General features: G+C 35.0%; 3 protein-coding genes across 3 annotated transcripts; all 3 read right to left on the reverse strand.

The window, feature by feature from the left end:
- Window positions 1–1,000: 1,000 nt before the first annotated feature.
- Window positions 1,001–2,562, reverse strand: LOC108966143 (aldose reductase-related protein 1-like). The gene is made up of 6 exons (XM_018928907.1): window positions 2,379–2,562; window positions 2,123–2,303; window positions 1,879–2,066; window positions 1,701–1,817; window positions 1,253–1,638; window positions 1,001–1,087 (listed from the first exon to the last, which is right to left on the reverse strand). Exons 1-6 carry the CDS (start codon window positions 2,448–2,450, stop codon window positions 1,051–1,053), a joined length of 981 nt encoding a protein of 326 aa, XP_018784452.1. The 5' UTR covers window positions 2,451–2,562; the 3' UTR covers window positions 1,001–1,050.
- A 7,491-nt stretch (window positions 2,563–10,053) lies between these two features.
- LOC108965693 lies at window positions 10,054–10,782 on the reverse strand. Its single transcript, XM_018928274.1, has one exon. It carries the CDS (start codon window positions 10,780–10,782, stop codon window positions 10,054–10,056), a length of 729 nt encoding a protein of 242 aa, XP_018783819.1.
- Window positions 10,783–11,461: 679 nt separating this feature from the next.
- Window positions 11,462–18,867, reverse strand: LOC108966015. The gene is made up of 4 exons (XM_018928716.1): window positions 18,565–18,867; window positions 13,564–13,879; window positions 13,147–13,462; window positions 11,462–12,702 (listed from the first exon to the last, which is right to left on the reverse strand). The coding sequence occupies exons 1-4, from the start codon at window positions 18,785–18,787 to the stop codon at window positions 11,482–11,484; spliced, it is 2,076 nt and encodes a 691-aa protein (XP_018784261.1). The 5' UTR covers window positions 18,788–18,867; the 3' UTR covers window positions 11,462–11,481.
- Between the last annotated feature and the right edge of the window lie 2,112 nt (window positions 18,868–20,979).

The following is a 20,979-nucleotide window of genomic DNA, read 5'->3' on the forward strand; positions in this document are numbered from 1 at the left end:
GTTTAAAGTTGCAATAATTTTTTTATAAATTTGGAATTTAATAGCGGGCGATCCAAGTAGAGGTACTTTTTTAATAGCCTTTTTTGACAGACCACGCGTATGTCGTGTCAAGCTGTCATGTTATTTTTTCAGTATTTTGTAGCATCTCATTGTGGAAAGACTTCCACGACAATCTATAAATCGTTTAACTTTATTACGGAAACTCACGTCCTTCGATACTCGACTTTCCCAATAGGCTCTTAAAACGTTCTAAGAAGATCCGACGTTTTCAAGTCATATTTTGTTCAGCAATGAGACCCATTTCTGGCTCAATAGCTATGTAAACAAACGAAACTGCCCCATTTAGGGCGAAGAGCAAGCTAAAGATATTCAAGTGCTGCCATTTCATTCAAACAAAAAAGAACGGTTTGGTGTGGTTTGTGGGCCGTTGGAATCATCGGTACATATTTCTTCAGAAATGATGTCGGTGAAAACGTAACCGTCAATGGCGATCACACTTTCCACACATCGCATTAATTAAAGGATTTATTGAACGAACACTTCGGTGAGAAGATAATTTCACGTTTTCGACCTGTCGACTGCCTATCAAGATCGTGTGACAATACACTGTTAGATTTTTTCCTGTAGGGGTATGTAAAGTCTAGAGTTTATGTGAACAATCTCGCTTCGATTCAGGCCTTGGAGAAAAACATCAAGTGTGTTATTCGCCAGTTACTAGTCGAAATGCATGAACGAGTGATCGAAAATTGCACTCAACTAATGGACCGTCAGAGACGTAGCCGCTGCAAACATTTGAAAGAGATGATCTTTAAAAAATAATTTCCTCATTAAATTTGAAGTTTCTGTGTTTTTCTTTAAAAAAGTAGGGAATCTCGAAATGGATCACCCTTTATTTCAATACAATCTTTAAGCAATATTCTACAGCTTTTATACTACAAAGATTTGTATTTTATTTTTTTGAAAATTTAAAATAAAATTTATTCAAAAAAGATGTGTAAGCCATACAAATGCACTATATAAAACATGTATTATTTTGGTGCTTGAAATGAGTTACATGTGAAATGGATAATCTGGATGCTTTTCGATACTGTAAAAACAAAAATAATATTTTAAAAATATATACATTTTCCAATAAATAAAACGATAATTCTTTGCAAGCGAGTTGAAAAAGAATATTTTTTCTTAACTTTTTCTATATCAGTCGTGTTCTATTGCAACTCGTTTACTGCATAACTAAGTATGTAATATTTACCCTTTATACTGCGAGAAGTCCACAAAACGTCTATTCCTATTTAAAGCATTAAGTTTCTCCATTTCCTCTTTGGTAAGTGAAAAGTCGAAAATATCAATATTCGAGCGTATTCTTTCAGCATTTGAACTTTTTACGGTCAATGCCATTTTCTTATCAATCACCCACCGAAATGCCACCTGCGCCGGTGTTTTTTTGTGTGTTGCAGCGATTTCACGTAATTCCGGTAGATCCAAAATAGGAATTTCGTCCTTACCTAGCACAGATACTCTTTGGTATTTGTCAGGCTTATTTACAGCGCCCAGTGCTGCATAGGTTAATAAGGTGATGTTAGTACTTCTGCAATAGTCTATAAGTTCCGGTTGTTGCAAATATACATGATATTCAATCTGTAAGTAGAGACATCCATAACGTTATAATCGGACACCAATTTTTGGCGTCTTCAATGTACTTGCAAAACATGTGGTATCATCTTTCTGGTTTCTACAATGTGTTGTATTTGATCGACATTAAAATTTCCTAAACCAATGGACTTGGTCAAACCGGTACTCATCAATTCTTCCATGATCTAAAAATTTTTAATTGATCACAAGTTTGCGAACATAAGTTTTTACTCAACGAATACCGACCTCCCAAATGGCCACATGATCGGTTGCTTCCTCTAATAAGGCATTGCCGGCACTGTCTCGCTTAAAAACTTCTTCATTTTCCATTTTAATTGCAAATGGAGCTTCCACTAAATACAGGTCAACATAGTCTAGTTGTAATTTCCTTAAAGACTCTTTCAGCGTGTCTTCAACTTCATGTGGCCTGTTGTCTGTAACAGTATCTTTTATATAATATATGTTTCTTGTGCTCAAACTGAAAACATACTTGAAACAGGTAAATTGGTCACAATAAAAAGTTCCTCTCGTTTAATTTTATTTCCTTTTAACCAAGCGGTCAAGACATCTCCAACATCATTCTGATTATTATAGGACGGCGAAGTTTCAAAAAGACGATAACCGGCTTCGATGGCATCATTTAAAACCACGCTAACGTCATCTCTTTTCACCTAGATGAAAAACAGGTATTAAGTAATATGATATATGTTCTTTATATTACATAATTTATTATGTTTTCAACAAACCTGATATAGTCTCAAGCCAAAAGCCGGCATATCGGGGCCATTGGACAAACGCAAAAATTTATTGAACGCCATAATTGTGAAAAAATGCTTAAAAACGTTTGAAAGTCGTCAATCCGTGAAACCTTTATGCTGCTTTTATAATGACAACAGCATAAATCGACAATTTTTCGAAATCAAATGAGAAAGTTCAAATAATCAACAAAAAACAAAACAAATAAAAATATTCAAAATTTTCAAGTAAACTGAACACACAAAATATTAAATAAATCGAATATATATAGATATAATATATCCGGTGATTTATTTGTATATAATTCTGAAATATTATCCCAATCAAAAATAAAAATCTCGCCTGACTGTCAAAGTAAAGCAGAACCGCAAGTAGTTTTTGTTGCTTACGGATGAATAGAGGAAAAGTCTTGTGTATCCAGAAGCGACGTTGTTATATCCAATACATATATGTCCAGCATGCAACAAGACCAACATGAATGACTCTAACCAACTGTTTGCATGTCCAGTAAACCACACTCATATAACACCATTCTCCATATGGTACCCCCCTTTACCTAAAATCTCCTCTACATAACCGTAACGTCTCCCAAATTTGTGCCACAAAGACATAATACCCCTGTAAATATTATGCTCGGGTATTAAAATGTTCTACCTAAATAAATGACGCATTTAAAAATATTGCTTGGCAACAATATAAATTGCTCTCTCGCGCAGATTTTTTTTTACTATTTTCTATTTATATTCATTAATTTTTTATAATTTTTATAACTTTTGTACACATAGTTTTTTATAAGACATGCCCTGTTGTAACACCAAAAATATTAACCACAATGCCAACTATTTTCGACCAAATTATCGGATGAAAGCATTAACGGAAAAATTCTACGCCCGTCATGAGTCATTTGATTCCGATCCGAAGCTCTTAAACTCGCCTAAAGTGAATCACTATGTGGATTTGATTAGCAAACAACGCTCAAATGCTTTAAAAAATCGATCGCTGGCACCGATTACGGAGAATCAAAAATATGGTTGGTTAATACATTTGGTAGAGACACCGGATGAAATTGACAGCAGCTTACTGTATTACGGACGGAAAGTTGATTCCCAGATCCAACTCATGGCTGTCATTGAGGCAGAAACGAAGCGAAGTAGTGGCGAATGGTATCGCTAATTAATTGTGAAATATTGGGACAACTTCTGGAGATTTTGCAAAATTTTTCGACAAATAAAAGGGTGAAAAATAAATACGTATATATGTATATAGGTATATATCTATATGTTGTAAAGAGATGTATATAGGTATATTTATATATATGTATATATTTCGTTATTTTGTGTGTATATATTGTGATACATATAAATATATAGGGCTGCAAGTAAAAGATTGATTTTTTCAAACAATTAGCGCACGTCTTACTTTTGGTGGCTATGTATGTTAACGGTTTGTGTGATTGTGTTCAATAAAGTTTACTATTTTATCATGTCACGTTTCTCTTTGGTACAACGCTTGGAAATTATCATCAAAATTCAAGTTCTTCGTGACCACTGTAAGTCGAGAAATCATATTCTCAGATGAGGCCCATATCTTTCTAAATGGCTTCATAAAAAAAGCCCATATTGGGGTGAGTTAAATTCTCGTGTGGTTCAGGAAATGTATTTATATTTCTAAAAATTGACCGTTTGATGCGGATTATGGTATGGTATGGAAATCAACAACTGACCAGATATTTACCATGCCCCAAACCACGGATAAAGCTGCTTTTGACAGCACGAAAAGGAGCTGCCTTTATGAGCCATGTCTGAATTTAGTATCCCCGCAAAATGAATACGGCCAAACAAGGTTTCAGACAAGGCAACTCCCTAATGTGCGACTTCTTCAATCTACTGCCGGAGAAAATAATTTTCTATAAGAGTCAGAGTACATCTCCTGGCGTACGCCAATGATATTGATAACATTGACCTCACTATCCACGCCGTTAGTTCTGCTTTCTCCATACTGGATAAGGAAGTGAAGCAAATGGGTCTGGTAGTGAACAAGGACAAAATTAAATCACTGCAATCGCCGCGCTCGCGACTTGGCTCCCACGCCACTGTTGACAGTCTTAACTTCGAAGTTGTATATAGTTTCGTCTACCTTGGAACCAGAATGAGCACCAACAACAATGTCAGCCTCGAAATCCAACGAAGCATAACTCTTGCCAACAAGTGCTCCTTCGGACTGAGTAAACAATTGAGAAGTAAAGTCCTTTCCCAACGAACAAAGACCATACTGTATAAGTCACTCATTATTCCCGTTCAGCTACATATATGCAAAGGCATGGATGAGTCGATGTTACGAGTTTTCGAAAGAATGGTTCTGCTGAAGATTCCAAATAGAGCATATTTATGGCAAATGTTGCACCGTTGAAGCTAATCCTTAGTTATATCTTAGTATATATTGCTTCATACTTATACTAGAGCAACGTTAATAGACATTTAGCATAGCCTTTGTTACTTTATTCTCTAATCATCTCTTGTTCAAAGGATAAGCTTGCCACTAATGAGTTCGCAAATAGGGAATTATATTGTTGTACTCTAATCTAAAGTTCGGAGCAAACGAAAGACGTTCGTAATGACACAGTATTTCTATGCACCTTCTTGCATCCCACTATGAAATATCCAATAGTTGTAGCTAAGTGCTTATATATTATATGCAATTTAAAACTCTTAGTTGTAAATATTGCTTATTGTTTATAAAACAAGACTGGATTAGTAGTGTAAACAGAGTTGTACTGAAATAAATCGTAAGCCGATTGTGCGAATTTATTTGGCTGTTAAGGAAATGCACACTCATTTGCTGTATCTAAGCACAATATCTTTGTTTTTAAATATGTTTATGTTCTTCTTTGTGTGTATGTAAGTATATAAGTATGTAAGTGTTTTAGTTTCTAATCTACTTACGTATATTTGTCACAAATGAGCTACTGCTTTAACTGTTCCGAACGTGTGACAATGGATTAAAAGTAGGCGCATGCGCATGCTAATTTGTTGTCTATTTGCTAATAATGAATGCTTATGGTAAAAGAGTCGCACCATGACTGCATTCAAAATGAGAATAGGATTTATTTTCCGATGCTCCGAATTTCAAAAAGGTTTGCCGGTCACTGCTCCAATTGCTGACTGGGTGGTGGTAAATATTTAGTATATTTGCAGGTAAATTAAGGATCACATTGAGTTTCTGAAAGACAACCTTATTTTTTTTTTTAATTTTTTTTTGGTCACTGGAAAGCACTACAAGTTTTAATCGCATGTTCTAATGGTAGAAGTACTAACTTTAAGTCTTCGGTCGGACCACTTTCTTGTCTAACATTTAGCTAAGACTAACGTACGTTAGCAAGAACACTGTCATAAGTTAATGAACTTTCAGCCAATCATTCTCACGTTATTGGTCTCAACAACTTTTTGGAAAAAGATTCTTGATAGAACATTATTTCGTGATGCGAAAAAGCACTGTTGATGTAAAGTTGGGAAATTTGCTGAATTTCATCGTGAAATTTTGTTAGCTGACCGTAAAATGAAATTTATGAAGTTAGTTAATATCTTTGGCATCTAACTGCAATGCTTAGACAATATAATTAGTGGTTTTTATCGATGAAAAGGCTCTTTGGGCTGTGGCTCGGTAGTCGTTTCTCCAACGCTTCGGGCTCATTTAGCTTAAACCATGCACTATTAACCAACTGCATTCGTCAGATTTGGCCACCAGCATCTATTTTCTCATTCCCAAACTTACTCGAATGAGGAGGTCAAGTTGTAGACAAATGAAAGCCGTGTATTTCAAAGTTCGATCTGCTAATAAAATGTTAGAAGTCTGTTGGAACAAATGCTTTCCTTTATGTAAAGAATATATCATATGAAATCACTCAAAGACACTTTCTTTCATTGTTAGGTCTACGGCTTTTCAGTTGATGAAGTTTGGCCATACTTCTATAAGAAAAAAACTCGTGAAGTACCTTGGAGTAGTCTTGGATAGCAAACTGTGAAAACAATACGTGAAAAAAAGTGTGGAAAGCCAGCAACGCTTTATGTGCGTGGAATCAGATGCTGGAGGCTCTCTCAATCTCTCATGAATTTCTCTCATGTTATTGTTAGACAATTCTGTTCTACGGTGTAGTAGTATGGTGGACAGTCGTACGGAAATCTACTTACCGGAAGAAAATGGAAATATAAATTTAGAAATACGTTTAGCTCGTTGGCTAATGGTGGTTGGACAAACACCGACTACATGATCCCACTTTTCAACTGGAGTTCAGAATAAACATAGAAAAAGAAGCCTGGCGAAAAGGTGTTTTAGCTATACGCAAAGGCGATGGAGTAGGTGCGGAAATACCGGGTTTGTCCAAAAACAATAGGACTGAGTCGATTTAAAAAACATTTCTTTTAACCAAACGTTACAATTTTTTAAAAACTTTCAAAATAGGCTCCTTCTGCGTAGATGCAATGCTGGCAGCGTGATTTCCAACCATTGAAGTCGTCACGGAAGGCATCCTAGGGAATAGCCTTGATAGCGGAGGTGCATCCTCTTTCATCGGCCTTTTCAGGCAAAGAAACAAAAAACGTCCGGGGGCCACATCTGGGCTGTAGGGCGGCTGCGGAAGCGTTGGAATGCCGGCCTTGGGTAGGTAGCTGAAAGGCAATGAAAGGGAGGCAGAAGAAAGGTGTTAGCCGGGGCGTTGTCGTGGTGCAACTTCCAATCGGCTGCGATGTCTTGTCGGAACCGATTGACCCTTCGTTTGAGTCTCTTGCGGATTTCAACGCAAAACTTGGCGTTGACGGTTTGTCCAGGAGGAACAAAATCATGGAGGACTCTGTTTTTGGTGTCCAAAAAGAATTCAGTCGGTACAGTTGCGGCGAAAGAAAACCAGTAATATTACTTTCCGGACAAACCCTGCATACTTTACAGTGTTAGGCATGAGGCAGTCTTTTAAGTTGCAGGATCGCTGCAGTATATGTATTTCAAGCTGAGGTCTTTACTATTTAAAAAGCCGCAGAGTTATGTCCAAAACGGTAAATTGGAAGTACATAAAATTCCTACTGGCACTCTATAGAAGAGACTGTAGGAACATGATGAAAATACTAACAGATCACTGTCTGGTGGCGACACATGCCCGCAGGATGGGGCTGACAGACCCAGGAGACTGCAGGAAATGTCTAGAGCAGGTCACCAGGGGTACTACGGAGCATCTCTTGTGCACTTGTCCCGCATTGGCAAGACTACGCTGTAAGAATCTGGGGTCCCTACGCTGTGGTACTCGAAGAGGTATCCATAGTAAAGTCGCAGAGCCTGTTAATATTCACATCATGCACAGGCATTTTAAACTATGACAACTGAACCCATCTGGCCTACCAGATTAACCTAACCTTTAAAAAAAGGCGTGTTTCAATCACACGTGTCTAATAAACTATAATATTTTCAGATTTTGTGTGAAATACAGATGTAAACACATTTACATATGTATATAAATATGCATATAGATAATAATATACTGGAATATAATATTCAATTACAAAGCACGCATACTATACATACTTATATAAAAGTATTTCCACTAAAAGAAAAATTAATTTTCATGCCGCAACTCGGAAGTTGCCCCACGCACACGACTTACTTCCTCCTCAAAATTAGTGGGTAATACGATACTTTCGTATTATTTTCCCATTCAGTATGTGCTATAAACAAATATATATTTACATAAATATACATATATCTTTTCATGCTTGCATGCTTACAATATTATTCACACACTCATACATATGTGTATATATAAATGCCTGTGAAAATGGCAACAATTGCGAAACCCCTCATCTTAAGCGGATTTAGAGGATCTGCCTTTGTTTGGCTAAGACTTGGATGATGTGCGTATACTCGTATATGCTGTTCATTTATATTTTCTTAACGCTTGAAGTACTGACGTACGAGAACACCTATTCCAGATTAGTTTTGATCACGCCGCATGCTTAAATTTTCAAATATAATATGTTTTTCCTAATTTTATTGTTAGCAAATTTTGTACAAATTGTCTGTTTATTGAGTGCAGACATACATACATACATACATAAATATGTACATATGTATATTGAGTAAGGTTGAAGATGCAATATGAAGTAAGTTTTGATTCACCTAATTCCATCTAATATTTCGACTCTTCAAAGGCAACCTGGGATGATCCGGACAATTGTACAGGTAGAGATATCCACCCACACCAAGGTAGTTCTGGTGTTAAAATTTTGAAGATATTTTTGTACTCTTGTATAGTAGACTCCCTCCTTAATTAAATTTAATCTAGTATGCTTTTGGGGATAAATCTAATTATCATACTTTATATACATTATACCCAGCGGCGAAGAACTGATAAGGAGCATGCATCAGCTGCTTTGTACAATATGTATAATATGGTCGGACGAAAGCATGCCCTATGATTGGAATTCACACAAAGGGAGACGCAACAATCTACGCTAACTACCGTCGTGGGATGAGCCGCCTTAACATCGCATATAAGGTTCTATCAAGCGTATTATGTGAAAGATTAAAGTCCACCTTCAAAAAGCTAATTGGACCTTATCAGTGTGGCTCTTAAGCCTGTAAAATCATGAAGTGACCACATATTTACCATCTTGGAAAAGACCTGTGAAGGGAGTATCGACACACATCACTTCTTTGTCGATTTCAAAGCTGCTTTTGACAGAACGAAAAGAAGTTGCCGTTATGCCGTGATGTCTGAATTTGGTATCCCCGTAAAACTAATACGACTGTGTAAGCTTACGTTGAGCAATACCAAAAGCTCCGTCAAGATTGAGAAGGGCCTCTCCGAGCTATTCGATATTACACGTGTTTCAGACGACTTCTTCAATTTGCTGCTGGAGAAAATAATTCGAAATAGAGAAGATAAGTACAATCGTTTATAAGAGTGTACAACATACGCGCCGTTAAATCTGCTTAATCCACGTTGGACAAAGAAATGAAGTAAATGAGTCTGGTAGTGAAAGAGAGCAAGACGAAATATCTCCTACCTTCAAACAAACAGCCGTCGCACTAGCGACTTGGCTCCCACATCGCTGTTGACAGTCATAACTTCGAAGTCGTAGATAATTTCGTCTGGAACCAGTATTAACAGCAACAACAATGTCAGCCTCGAACTTTCTCCAACATGTGCTACTTTGGACTGAGTAGGCAATTGAAAAGTAAACTCCATTATTTTCGTCCTGCTATATATTGTAGAGGCATGGATGAAAGACTTGACCTAGCCCCTATATAACTAATATCAGGACTCTTACACATCCAGTTTTTTTTTACTCTATATAATTGGTTTTTTAGTATGAGGTATTGGAAAAAAGTAATTAAAATATTCACTATGCCAGTCGCATTTATTTTAAGCTTTTTGTATCACGTTTATTTATAATAATCTTAATATTATATTCTTAGCTAAATATTTTCGGTCACACCGATACCAAATACAAATGTAAAATAAACAGAGCTAGCAATATTTAAAATGAAATTATAATACCGATATCCTTATATGTATACCTATATACATATTTTTTTCACATTAAAAAATATAGTTTTTTAGATCTTACACTACATTTTGATCTTCTATCCTCCTGTAAACACAATACTTCTTCTTCTCTTTCAAATCAATGCTGTTGGAAGTTTTTCGTACGAATCCAGACGTGAGTTATCTTTTACGCCCATTTTGATTGTATTTGTTGTTATATTATAAACCACCGTAGCCTGAAATCTCGCTTTCTCCGGATTTGTTTCGAAACTTATACAATATGTGGACTCATTTGGTGTTTTGATCATTTTCAGTTCAACACTATTGCCCGTTTCTAATTTTAATTCTTCACATTTATCGCTAATATCTTTATTAACCAGATATTGATTCATTTTGCCTAACACTAGTGCCGTTACATTCCTTGCGATTGCATCACTTAAGGGTACAGTTTCATAAGATACGCAAGTACACCAACGCTCGGGAATGCCAGCATCATTACGGGTGCGATTCTCAAGTATTTCACGAAAGATGCAAACACCATGTATGTTGTTATTGAGGTACGGAAAATCGTTTTCCGGTTCAGCCAACTCAAGTGTATGTTTCATGGTCGCATAAATGTCATAGGGTGTCGTGAAACGCTGCTGATTTGTTTGCAAGTTTTTCATGAAATTCGGATATTTGTTTTGATACCACGACGGTATCGATATAAGCATTGTGGGTAATCTTTCTTCTAAGAATCCTGATTTCAACTGCAGTAATGGACCCCAACGCATGCCATGGTCCGAAAGTAATATCACAATCGTACGTTCTAGAATACCATCACTTTTAAATTTTTCCAGATATTCCAATACCTTGACATCCATTGTTGCTTCGGTGTTGAAATATACCAAGATATCATGAAACATATTATTACTAGCGATGATGATGAAACCGATTATCAATTGGCCGCATATATTGGCCGAAGCCGAAAAAACCACATCAAAGCAAAAAGATCAAAAATCAAGGTTATGTTGACAGTTTTTTTAGATTACCGAGGTATGGTGCCGGCAGCTCTTGGTTTTTGCACAACGATAATGCACCGTCGCATACTTCATATATTCTTCGTGAGTTTTTCGTCAAATTTTCAACCACTATCGCACCACAACTCCCATATTCATCTTAGTTAGCTCCGGTGTCCATAAATGCATTGGCTTTGTATTTATCTTTTGCTAAATATGAAAATTTGTAAATATAGACACAGATATATAAACACAGTCCCCACATGTTCTGAAAACGAATTACATTACGAGAGTTTTTCCAAAACTTAAGTACTTTTGCGTCATATTTCATCATTATCACGATCCTCACTGATTCACTGAATAATGTTATAGATATTCATAGATATCATGATAATGGTGAAAACGAAGCATCCAGCCCTCTGCGCCTACGGTATTATTATTTAGATATAGTAAATCTGGAACTACTCAGCATTTTACGGTTGATATTTTGAGTATGAAGGCGGCATTATTACCTTAGGCGGAACATAGGTTTGGGAATGCTTTATTGAAACTGATAAATATCGTTTATAGCTTTGTCCTTGTGTTATTTTTACAAATACAATACTTCTTCTCCTCGTCCTCAATACACTTGGAAGTTCTTGCATACGAATCCAGACGCGAGATCACTTCCACGTCTGTTTTAATTGTACTTGTTGTTATATTATAAACCACCGTAGCCTGAAATCTCGCTTTCTCCGCATTCGCTTCGAAATTTATACGATATGTGGACTCATTTGATACTTTGATCATTTTCATTTCAACACTATTGATCTTTTCTAATTTTAATTCGGCACATATATCGCTAATATTCTTATTAACCAGATATTGATTCATTTCGCCTAACACTAGTGCCGTTACATTCTTTGCGACTGCATCACTTACAGGTACAGTTTCATATGATATGCAAGTACACCAATGTTCGGGAATGCTAGCATCCTCACAGGTCCGTTCCTCGGGTATTTCACGAAAAATACTATAACCAGATGTAGAGCCGTTAACATAAGGTACTTGTATTTCAGAATCCGCTTCTTCAAGTATGTGTTTGAGTGTGGCATAAATGTCGTAGGGTGTCGTTAAACGATGCTGATTAATTTTTAGATTTTTGACGAAATCTGGATGTTCGTTTTGATACCACGGTGGTAGTGATATGAAAAACATTGGTAGACGTTCTTCTAAGAAGCCAGATGTTAATTTCACTAATGAACCCCAACGTACACCATGATCCGAAAGAAATAACACAATCGAGCGATCCAGTATACCTTCACTTTTAAATTTCTGAAGATACTCCAGCACCTTCAGATCCATTGTGGCTGCCGTATCGAAAGCATTATGACTGAATGAGTTCGTCCAAAACAGTCCGAAGGTGCGCTGTTCGGTAAACACATTCGCGAATTGTAAGGCACTATCGAAAATGTAATCGCCGTAATGACGGCGTCCAACACAGTATGGTAGACCATCTTTAGATTGTACTTTCAGCGTTTTTTCAATCCCCAATGTCATGGGACGTAGATAATAATCGGTTGGTGGATGTTCAAATCCTATTTTTTTATAATTAAATGTATTTATAGACACCACATCCTCCGAATATGCCGTTATGTAACCGGCTTGTTTAAAATTATTCCAAATAAAGTTACAAACAGGTTGGTTAAGTCCGCCTACCGTTGTAGGCTTGCATTTCTCATGTGCCATTGATTCATTGTAAGACGTTAGCAGCGGCATCAAATTTGGAAAAGTGTTATCACCGACCTGTATTTATATAGAATAAAATAAAAATTAGTCATTAATGAGAGCTATTCGCATTAAAAGAGATAAAGAGAGAGGGTCTTTTACCAAAAAAAATATGCTATCTAATTTTCATTTACAGGAAGCTAAATGGAATTTTGAAAGTCTCATATTAGGTATATGGGGGTGGAGTGGTATTGAACTGATTATATATCTCCTTTTTGGCTCAAGCACAGAAAAATGCACTCTCAAAATGTTATTAAGATATTATATATGTTCACCGATATGTGCGAGACTAAATTAAAGAGAATTAAAGAGAAGAGAAAATCTTTTTATTTAGTATATGTAAGGTTAAGAAAGTACGACTATTGACCCGAGTTTACCTTTACTTTTTTTTTACATATTAAGCAGCAGCAAGTCTTAGTGCTTAAATGTTTTTCGGGTATTTCGCATACATTTGTCACTTACCTTATTATAACCTTGAAATTCAATCCATTCCTCGCTCATTTCCAGATACTTAGCAGTCAGCGGCATTGTGCGTCTTAAATTTATGCGTGACATACTATCAATGCCTACTAGGAGTATGCTCGGCTTTCTTATAGTCGACGGTTTTGCACTTCTAATGTTCGCACTAGTTTTAGAGCTGTTCAAAAGCTTTTGTGTTTGTATAAATGAGAAGGCGTCCGCTTGAATCGGTTTCGTGTCAATAAAACACTCAGTAACTATATACTCTATATGTATGGGAACCAGAAAGTCTTGTTGAAATGTGGTGCAATTTAAAAGACTGCAAAGTAAGAACATTATCACTTAATATCGAAATCTTTCATAAATGCTATTTTCCTTCAAATTATGTATAAAAAAAAATACTCGATACAAACCACTCACTTGTGCTCTTTATCAGCCGTTCCGCCACTTCCAGCTCTGACAATTTGCTGATAACAGCAACGGACATCCGTAGCGGTGGCATTTAACGGTTTAACGGCACGCTCTATGGCCTCCATATTCATGTGTAGAAGGTATTGTCGTGCATTTAGCTGATAGCTGCTTGTAATGAAAGCTTCATCGCTGGTGCAATTAGTGTAGTCATAATTTTCTGGTCTAAATATTTTTAGCGCTTCCGCGGAAAAGGGGTTCACATAAGGCATACAGCATTGTGAAGTGTGGATGTAATATTTTGATTGCGCTGGGCCTAAAGAAAACCCTAAAAATGAATGGTTTTTAAAGTGTGGTTTTATATTTTTCAGCACTTTCAGCGGTAGCAGAACTTTATATTCGACAAAATTCTAAATGGAAAGTAATTGCCATGTATTAACTTAGACTAGAGGATCATAACCTCAGTTAGTTTCATTACTAATTTCTGCTTCATATACGAAGTATTTATATTAAGTATATTCATCCCACTAGTGTCATAATTCTTATAATCGATTGGCATAATGCTAATCAAAACATTCCCGTTTAATTTTGCTGAGATATCTGGGTATGCGAGTTAAACTCAATCGAAGAGGTTTATGAAGTTTAGACCATGCGACGATTTCATTCATATTCGGCAATAAACTACCTTATAATACGAAACCATAGCCACTCCATTTCACCAAAATATCACACATATAAAGTAAATAATCGGCTTAAAGTCAAGTGGAAAGTCGGTGACTTCAAATGGGTACATCAAGCAGAAATTTCTAATCAATATTGTAGAATACAAAATTCTCTACAAATTTTGTTTGGAAAAATTTTTCATACGGTGCTCCGTTTTCGAGATAGAGGGCGGAGAGCGCGCGGTCACAGCATAACTTCAGGTCAACCGGTGCCTCCGGTCAAAAATACGCCATATATAGTTGATGAACTATCGACAAATAAATGATTATAAATATTAGTCAATTTTTATTAACTATTATATTATATTTAATAATTTTTTCCAACCTATCCACATTTTATTAAGTATTAATTTATTTAACAACACTTACCTGCCCATGTAATTGCAAAATTGTTGTGAAAATATAGGAATTATATTTGAATTTAAACCTAATTAATATTAATAACTTCTTACTTGAWAACAAAAAAAAAAAAAACAAATAAATTATGAATTTATCTTTTTATTAAAAAATATCATTCAATACATTTATTTTTATTAAAAGAAAAAAATGGAATAAAGGGTACAAAAACTACAATTTATAATTTTAATCATCTTCTTCCTCTTCAACGTCGTCTTCCGGCTGCTGGTAAATTTTACACTGGTCTTCATTATCGTCTTCAACGACATTTGTCTCAAGTTCTACCATGATTTCGGGGTCAAAAGTTCCATCTTCGTTAATGTCGCTCTGATATCGTAGAGCCTTGAGACAAGCTTGCCAATTAAGTTGGTCACAAGCTAAAGAGCGTTCCAAGCCCGCTTTCCTGCATCCGCATCGCGAACCACAACCACTTTTGCAGTTGCAGAAAATTGTATTTAGCAAATGTTCTGGAGTAGGTGGTAAAACTGTCATGATAGGCTCCAGAAAATCGTTTCTCATTGCCCAACCCCATACCTGGGATTCCAAATCAATTTGATAATATACACGTTCGAAATGTTGATGAGCAGCTGCACTTGTTGGTGGAATATTTGAAAGCTGCACATGTTTATTAAGTTTTGTATACTTGACATAATGCATATAACGAAGATGATCGAGACTTTTCACAGATTTCGGAGCATTTTTTGGAGTTACTATCTTAATAATCCCCATAACATGAAGAGTATTGTTACCATCAAGAGTCTGGACATTTATATCGGCATTGTCTCCGTACTGTACAAGTGCACCTGACTCTGATGATAAAATACGAGACTGTGGGTGACAAACTGCTGAAACTTCATACTGTACTGTATTACTATAAGAAGCTGCACATCCCAAACTAGATAAAATATCCAATAGTCTTTTAAATCCATATTTTCTGTGAAGAAATACAGAAAGGCTCAAAAGTAGCTGTGATGAAAAAGAACGTTCCCGTATGGCAGCCATAATTGCAGGGCTTATTGAAGTACTTTTTGTTTTTAAATGATCAATTTGTCCTTTCCTGTTTTTGACGATAACTTCTTCTAAGAAATGCAATAAAGTTTTTGGAATTTCTTGATTAACATTATCCAACATTTCACTAGGAGGTGGATAAGATTTAGAATTCTTAACTTAAGAAGCTGGCCGACAAAATACGGCGAATATGGTTTGAAGAACAGAGCACACCATTGTAGGACCCAAAAAGGTGATGTAGTGACTGCTGTTCAGAGTAGAAAACACTTCACCAGCCTGCAGATCAGCATTTTAGCTTTTGGCTATTAGCTTTTTTGCAAGATAGGGTCGGATGAAAGCATTCACGACGATTGGAACCTAAGAGTCCACAAAAAGAGGAACCTCCCAATCGGTGCCAATTACCATGGGATAAATCTCCTCAACATATCTTATCGAGCCTCGTGTGTAAAAGACTGAAGCTTACCGTCAACAAACTGATCGGAAATACTATCCACCAGATTTTGACCATGCGCCAACTCTTGGAAAAGACCCGTGAAAAGAAGACTCCAGCTGTGAAGGTTTCGCCGATGAAAGCAGAGGAAGAGGAAGACCTCCACTCTGTAGAAGAACCTGGATAAACTTGGTGTCACGCATTGGCGCCAAATAGCGAAAAGAAGAAATAACTGACCCGCTATAATCACGTAAGTGGTGTCGACGCCAATAAAGAAGAAGAAGAAAATGTAAAATAACATACGTGGCGTTGGAATAATATTAACATGATACATATTTACAATTAGAAGAAATAAAGTAGAAGGAACAGTTTAATATCAATATTTAATTATTGGCTGTTTGGAATTGTCAAAAAGCAACATGTTTTTCAATTCAAAGCCGAGAAGACACAGTTTAGTTATCTATCCACATGCAAATCGGAAGAGCATTTGGGCGTTTGGAAAACCCGCTTTGACACACACGTAGCAAATAAAAAGATAACAAGAAGTTTGAATTGAGATCGTTAAATTTGAGAGAAGATGAGGATTTCTTCGCGAGTAGAGAAAAGAGTTTGCCAGTAAATTTTTCAATTCTCTTTTCTTCTTAAGCATATCATGTCAGCAATGACAATAAGCCATACTTATTACTGTTTGGAATGATTTTTTCGTATTAACGTACACTACTTGTTTATAAAATTCCGTATGTATAAACTAATGAACTATTTTAGAAATCGAATATGTCAAGGGTAAACAAATTTTAAGCCAGCCTGAGCAAATAGCTCTACCAGAAAAGACAAACCAAAAAGCCGAAATAAGTTTTTATTCTATTTTTGTTATTGTGAAATATTAAGTGAAGCTTTTATTTCCTTTAAAATCACCGAGTATTTTGCTATATAATGCTTTAACTATTAGAAAATATGTTTTCTCTGGTCTGTCTGTAATAAGTAAACCCTGTACATGGCTTTTTTGATGCTCGTCGGTATAATATTAAATTTAATTTCCAATATTTATCTAAAATTATGAATTAAATAACGCCATTTCCAACGGTATAGATAAATATTTTCCCAATTTGTCAAAATTTTAATTCGCGCTCAAAAAATTTGTTTTATATTTTTATTTAGGAATTAATAACTAGTAATTTTAATAATGATTATTAAAATATATTTTGTTATTCACAAACTAGCTTTCGATGATACATATAACCGTTTTCTAATAAAAAATCTAACACTGAAAATTTTATTTTATTTATTTTTTCGTCTTTCATGCTATTATTGTTTTTAGCTATTTATTATTTTTTAGTTATATAATATTTAATTATTTAAATAACAAAACACATTTGTACATTTTTTATAATTAAGTTTTCATAATAGTTGCAATAATAAATTTGTGTGACACGGCGTATTAGTAACATCTCATGGACAGCAAGCTCTGTTAGTGCGCATTGTTGGCTAGATTAGCATTCAACGTTCATTTCAATGTTAAACTATTTACAGACTCATGTTAATATACTATGTTAGGTGTACAGTATTATGTTAGCGCCAACATATTTCACACCGAATGAGAGATAAAATTGTATAAGTTCTCAGGTAACACCAAAAACGTTTGAAGTCTACACTTTTGCTAACAAAAATACTATTTTTTGTGTTAAAGGATTACATGGGTTTACGGGTTTAAAATTTTTGTTTATTGTCCTATTAAATTTTACCACACATTTATAATATTGTGCTAAATTTTCTAATTTTTTTGATCCGAGCCATAGATACAGCCTTGAGAACTTGTGCGCTCGAGGCTAGTTAGGCTAAGTGCGTCGTCTTTAAATGTGTTTTTCTGGAAACTGAATAGGTTGGCAAGATTTCTCGAGAACTACTTAACCGATCTGCATAACATTTCACACAGGTCTTTGAGATACAATTCTTAAAGACTGGACGAAGGATTTCTTTTCGATTACAACTATTTAAAAAAAAATTTCGCAAAATTAAAATTTTTTTTTTTAAATTTCTGCCAAAATCAAATTTTAAGTTTTTTTTTCGTCGAAGTTGTAGGTTAAGGTTTTAACTAAAAACCGTATTTTTTACATTAGATGATCCTGTAAGGAGTTATCTTGCCAAAACGGGCGCATCTTTTTACCAAGGGGTCACCGGAAATGACGTCGTAATGGCCGATTTTAAAATATTACGTTTTAACAATAAAAAAAATCCTAACAAAATATTTCTGTTGAGGAAACCCATGACAATCTTTTACTTTCATATTTTCTTAAAGTTATATTTTTGTATAGAATAAAATTGAGAATTATATAAAAAGTCAATGATTATTTGTATCACTTTGAACTCATGAAATATGCTGCTTACTGAGTGGTACGTTTCCAATAAATCTTATATTTCAAAGAGGAATAAAAAGCACTCTACAACAACATTACATACCGTCTTTGACATTTTTATCCACTCCGTAAAGGATTGTGTGATAAACATTGGTTGTATAATTGAATGGATCGCAAAACAGATATAATGTTAAAATTAGCATACACAACACCGAAAACTTCGTGAATTTTTTATGACTGTATATGGCTTTATTTTGCATATTCAAATTACGCCATTTTTTAATATCATGTGCGTTGAACTTCAAATTGGCCAATTTAACCTTCATCACTGTTTTTATTTCACTTATTTATAATTTCTTATTGAGCTGATAAATTGTTGCAATTCGCTATTGAGCTTATAGATATATTGTTGTATCGAGCTCAGTTTTATAACTGAAACTTAATTAATATGATGATGTTTTTTTATAATTCAGAATTAATATAGAAAGTTCTATGAATGGCAATTAAGTGAATAAGCATAGAATAGTTAGATTGGCATGTCTTTCACTGCTATAGTAAAACCTCTTTAATAGTAACTCTAAATATATAATATTTGAGCAATTTATTAGCGACTTTACTAGTCTATTTTTTAATGCACATAAAAATATGTTTACTAATTTGTTATTAGAGACAATAATATTGTATTATTTTATGATTATAGAAAAATGTTTTAAAGTCATGAGATTTAAATCTAGAAATACTCGCTTATTTATCCGTATATTAGGTTCATAAGGAAGAGGTTTGGCTGCTGAGACAGTAACCAAAAACATTTTCATAGACAGCTGTTCAATATTTGCTATATTTATTCATCTATTTATATATGTTTGGTGTAAATATTTACCAACCTTTTTTATTTTTTCTATTGAGACTTTGCTTCGCAGTTTTTTTTTTTTTTTGACTCTTTTTTGCAAATGTCATTAAAGCTGGTGTTTTAATTTGTTTAAAAAAAACATTTATGGGCTTACTTTATAGGCAATGATATCTACGAAAAGTTGAGACGACGCTCTATCCTTTTGGAGATTACTAATTATATTTTTTATTAAATTCTACGTATAAATGAAGTTTCAAAAACATGTTTACAGCAGCTGCTTAAGTAGGTATACCTCAGTAATGTGTACAATGGATTAAAATATCGAGCAAAGAATTTGTCTCAAATTTAGTATTTCTAATCAAATCTCGTCTACGGAATTGTTGCGAATGTTGGAAAAAGTTTACTGTGTTTTTTTTTTTTAATCAAATTTTTGTATCAAAAAAGTTTACGAGTAGTACACAAACCTTCAAAGACGATCAAGAGATCGTTTTAACTGATGAGGCAATTCTTAGAGAAATGGCAAAAGAGCCCGGCATCTCCCCTGAGTCCGTTCAAATTATTTTTGTGGATAGATATATATGAAACGCGTTCTTGATCGACTTGTCTCGATAAAATTACATTTTCTTCAAAAAATGTACGGCAAACAGGTCACTTTGGACATGCGCGGTTGTGCGATGATCATTATTTTTTCGATATTCGTGGCTTCGTGTATCATGAATTTGTTCAGTTGGGACATTGACCGAGTTGAGACGTTTGAGTGAGAACATCCATCTGAAATGGCCGTATTGTGGTAGAACAACTTATGGACTTTTCACGATGATAATGCACCATCGCACGGAGCTACGATTGTGACCGAATTTAAACCTAAAAACGCAATAAATACCATCGATCAACCACTGTATTTATCAAATTTGGCTTCGTGTGACTTTTTCTTGTTCCTCAAACTGAAATTGCCGCTTCGTGGAACACGATTTCAGTCGATCGAAGAGATGAAACAGAATTCGCTGAATTAGCTGAAGGCCATCCCAAAAGCGTTTCGAGGACTGGAAAAATCGTTGGCATAAATTTAGTACATCTGGTGAGGACTTAGAAGGCGACAAACTGATACTGTAACAGTCCTAAGTCCTAGTTCTAAAAGACCAATTGTCGTAAATATCGATAAAATTATAAAAAATTTTGAGTCCATTGTCCACAAGCATATTATTGCACAAAAAACAGTTTGAAACCTTTTCACTATGGGTGGCTACAAAGAGAAGCTCGATGTATGAATGCCACTAAGTTAATTCAAAAAATTCTGAAGGAAGAAATCAGCCAAACGCTGCGTTACAACGGTCCACACACATATCGATTGCGACTCGTCAGAAGCACTGAGCTTAATTGACATTTTCAATACATCCACCTTATAGCTGCCGAATGATTTTGATGGCAAAAAATTCGCCTCAATATAAGTTTGTAAAGACCGGAATAGTTTTTTCTATGAGAATAGCATCATGAAATTAACTTATTTGGTTAATTAAACTCTTTAAGTTTTTAATTTCGTGTAACGTAATAGGCTCCTAAATCAGCCACGACGAAAACAATATCATAATAGTATTATATTACAAAATATATATTTCTCAACAATAAATATACTTATATGAAAAATATAATAAAACCAAGTACTTAGTC

This window comes from Bactrocera latifrons, unplaced genomic scaffold (genome assembly GCF_001853355.1).
Source record: "Bactrocera latifrons isolate USDA-ARS-PBARC rearing strain unplaced genomic scaffold, ASM185335v1 scaffold_10, whole genome shotgun sequence".
NCBI classification, from domain to species: Eukaryota; Metazoa; Arthropoda; class Insecta; order Diptera; family Tephritidae; genus Bactrocera; species Bactrocera latifrons.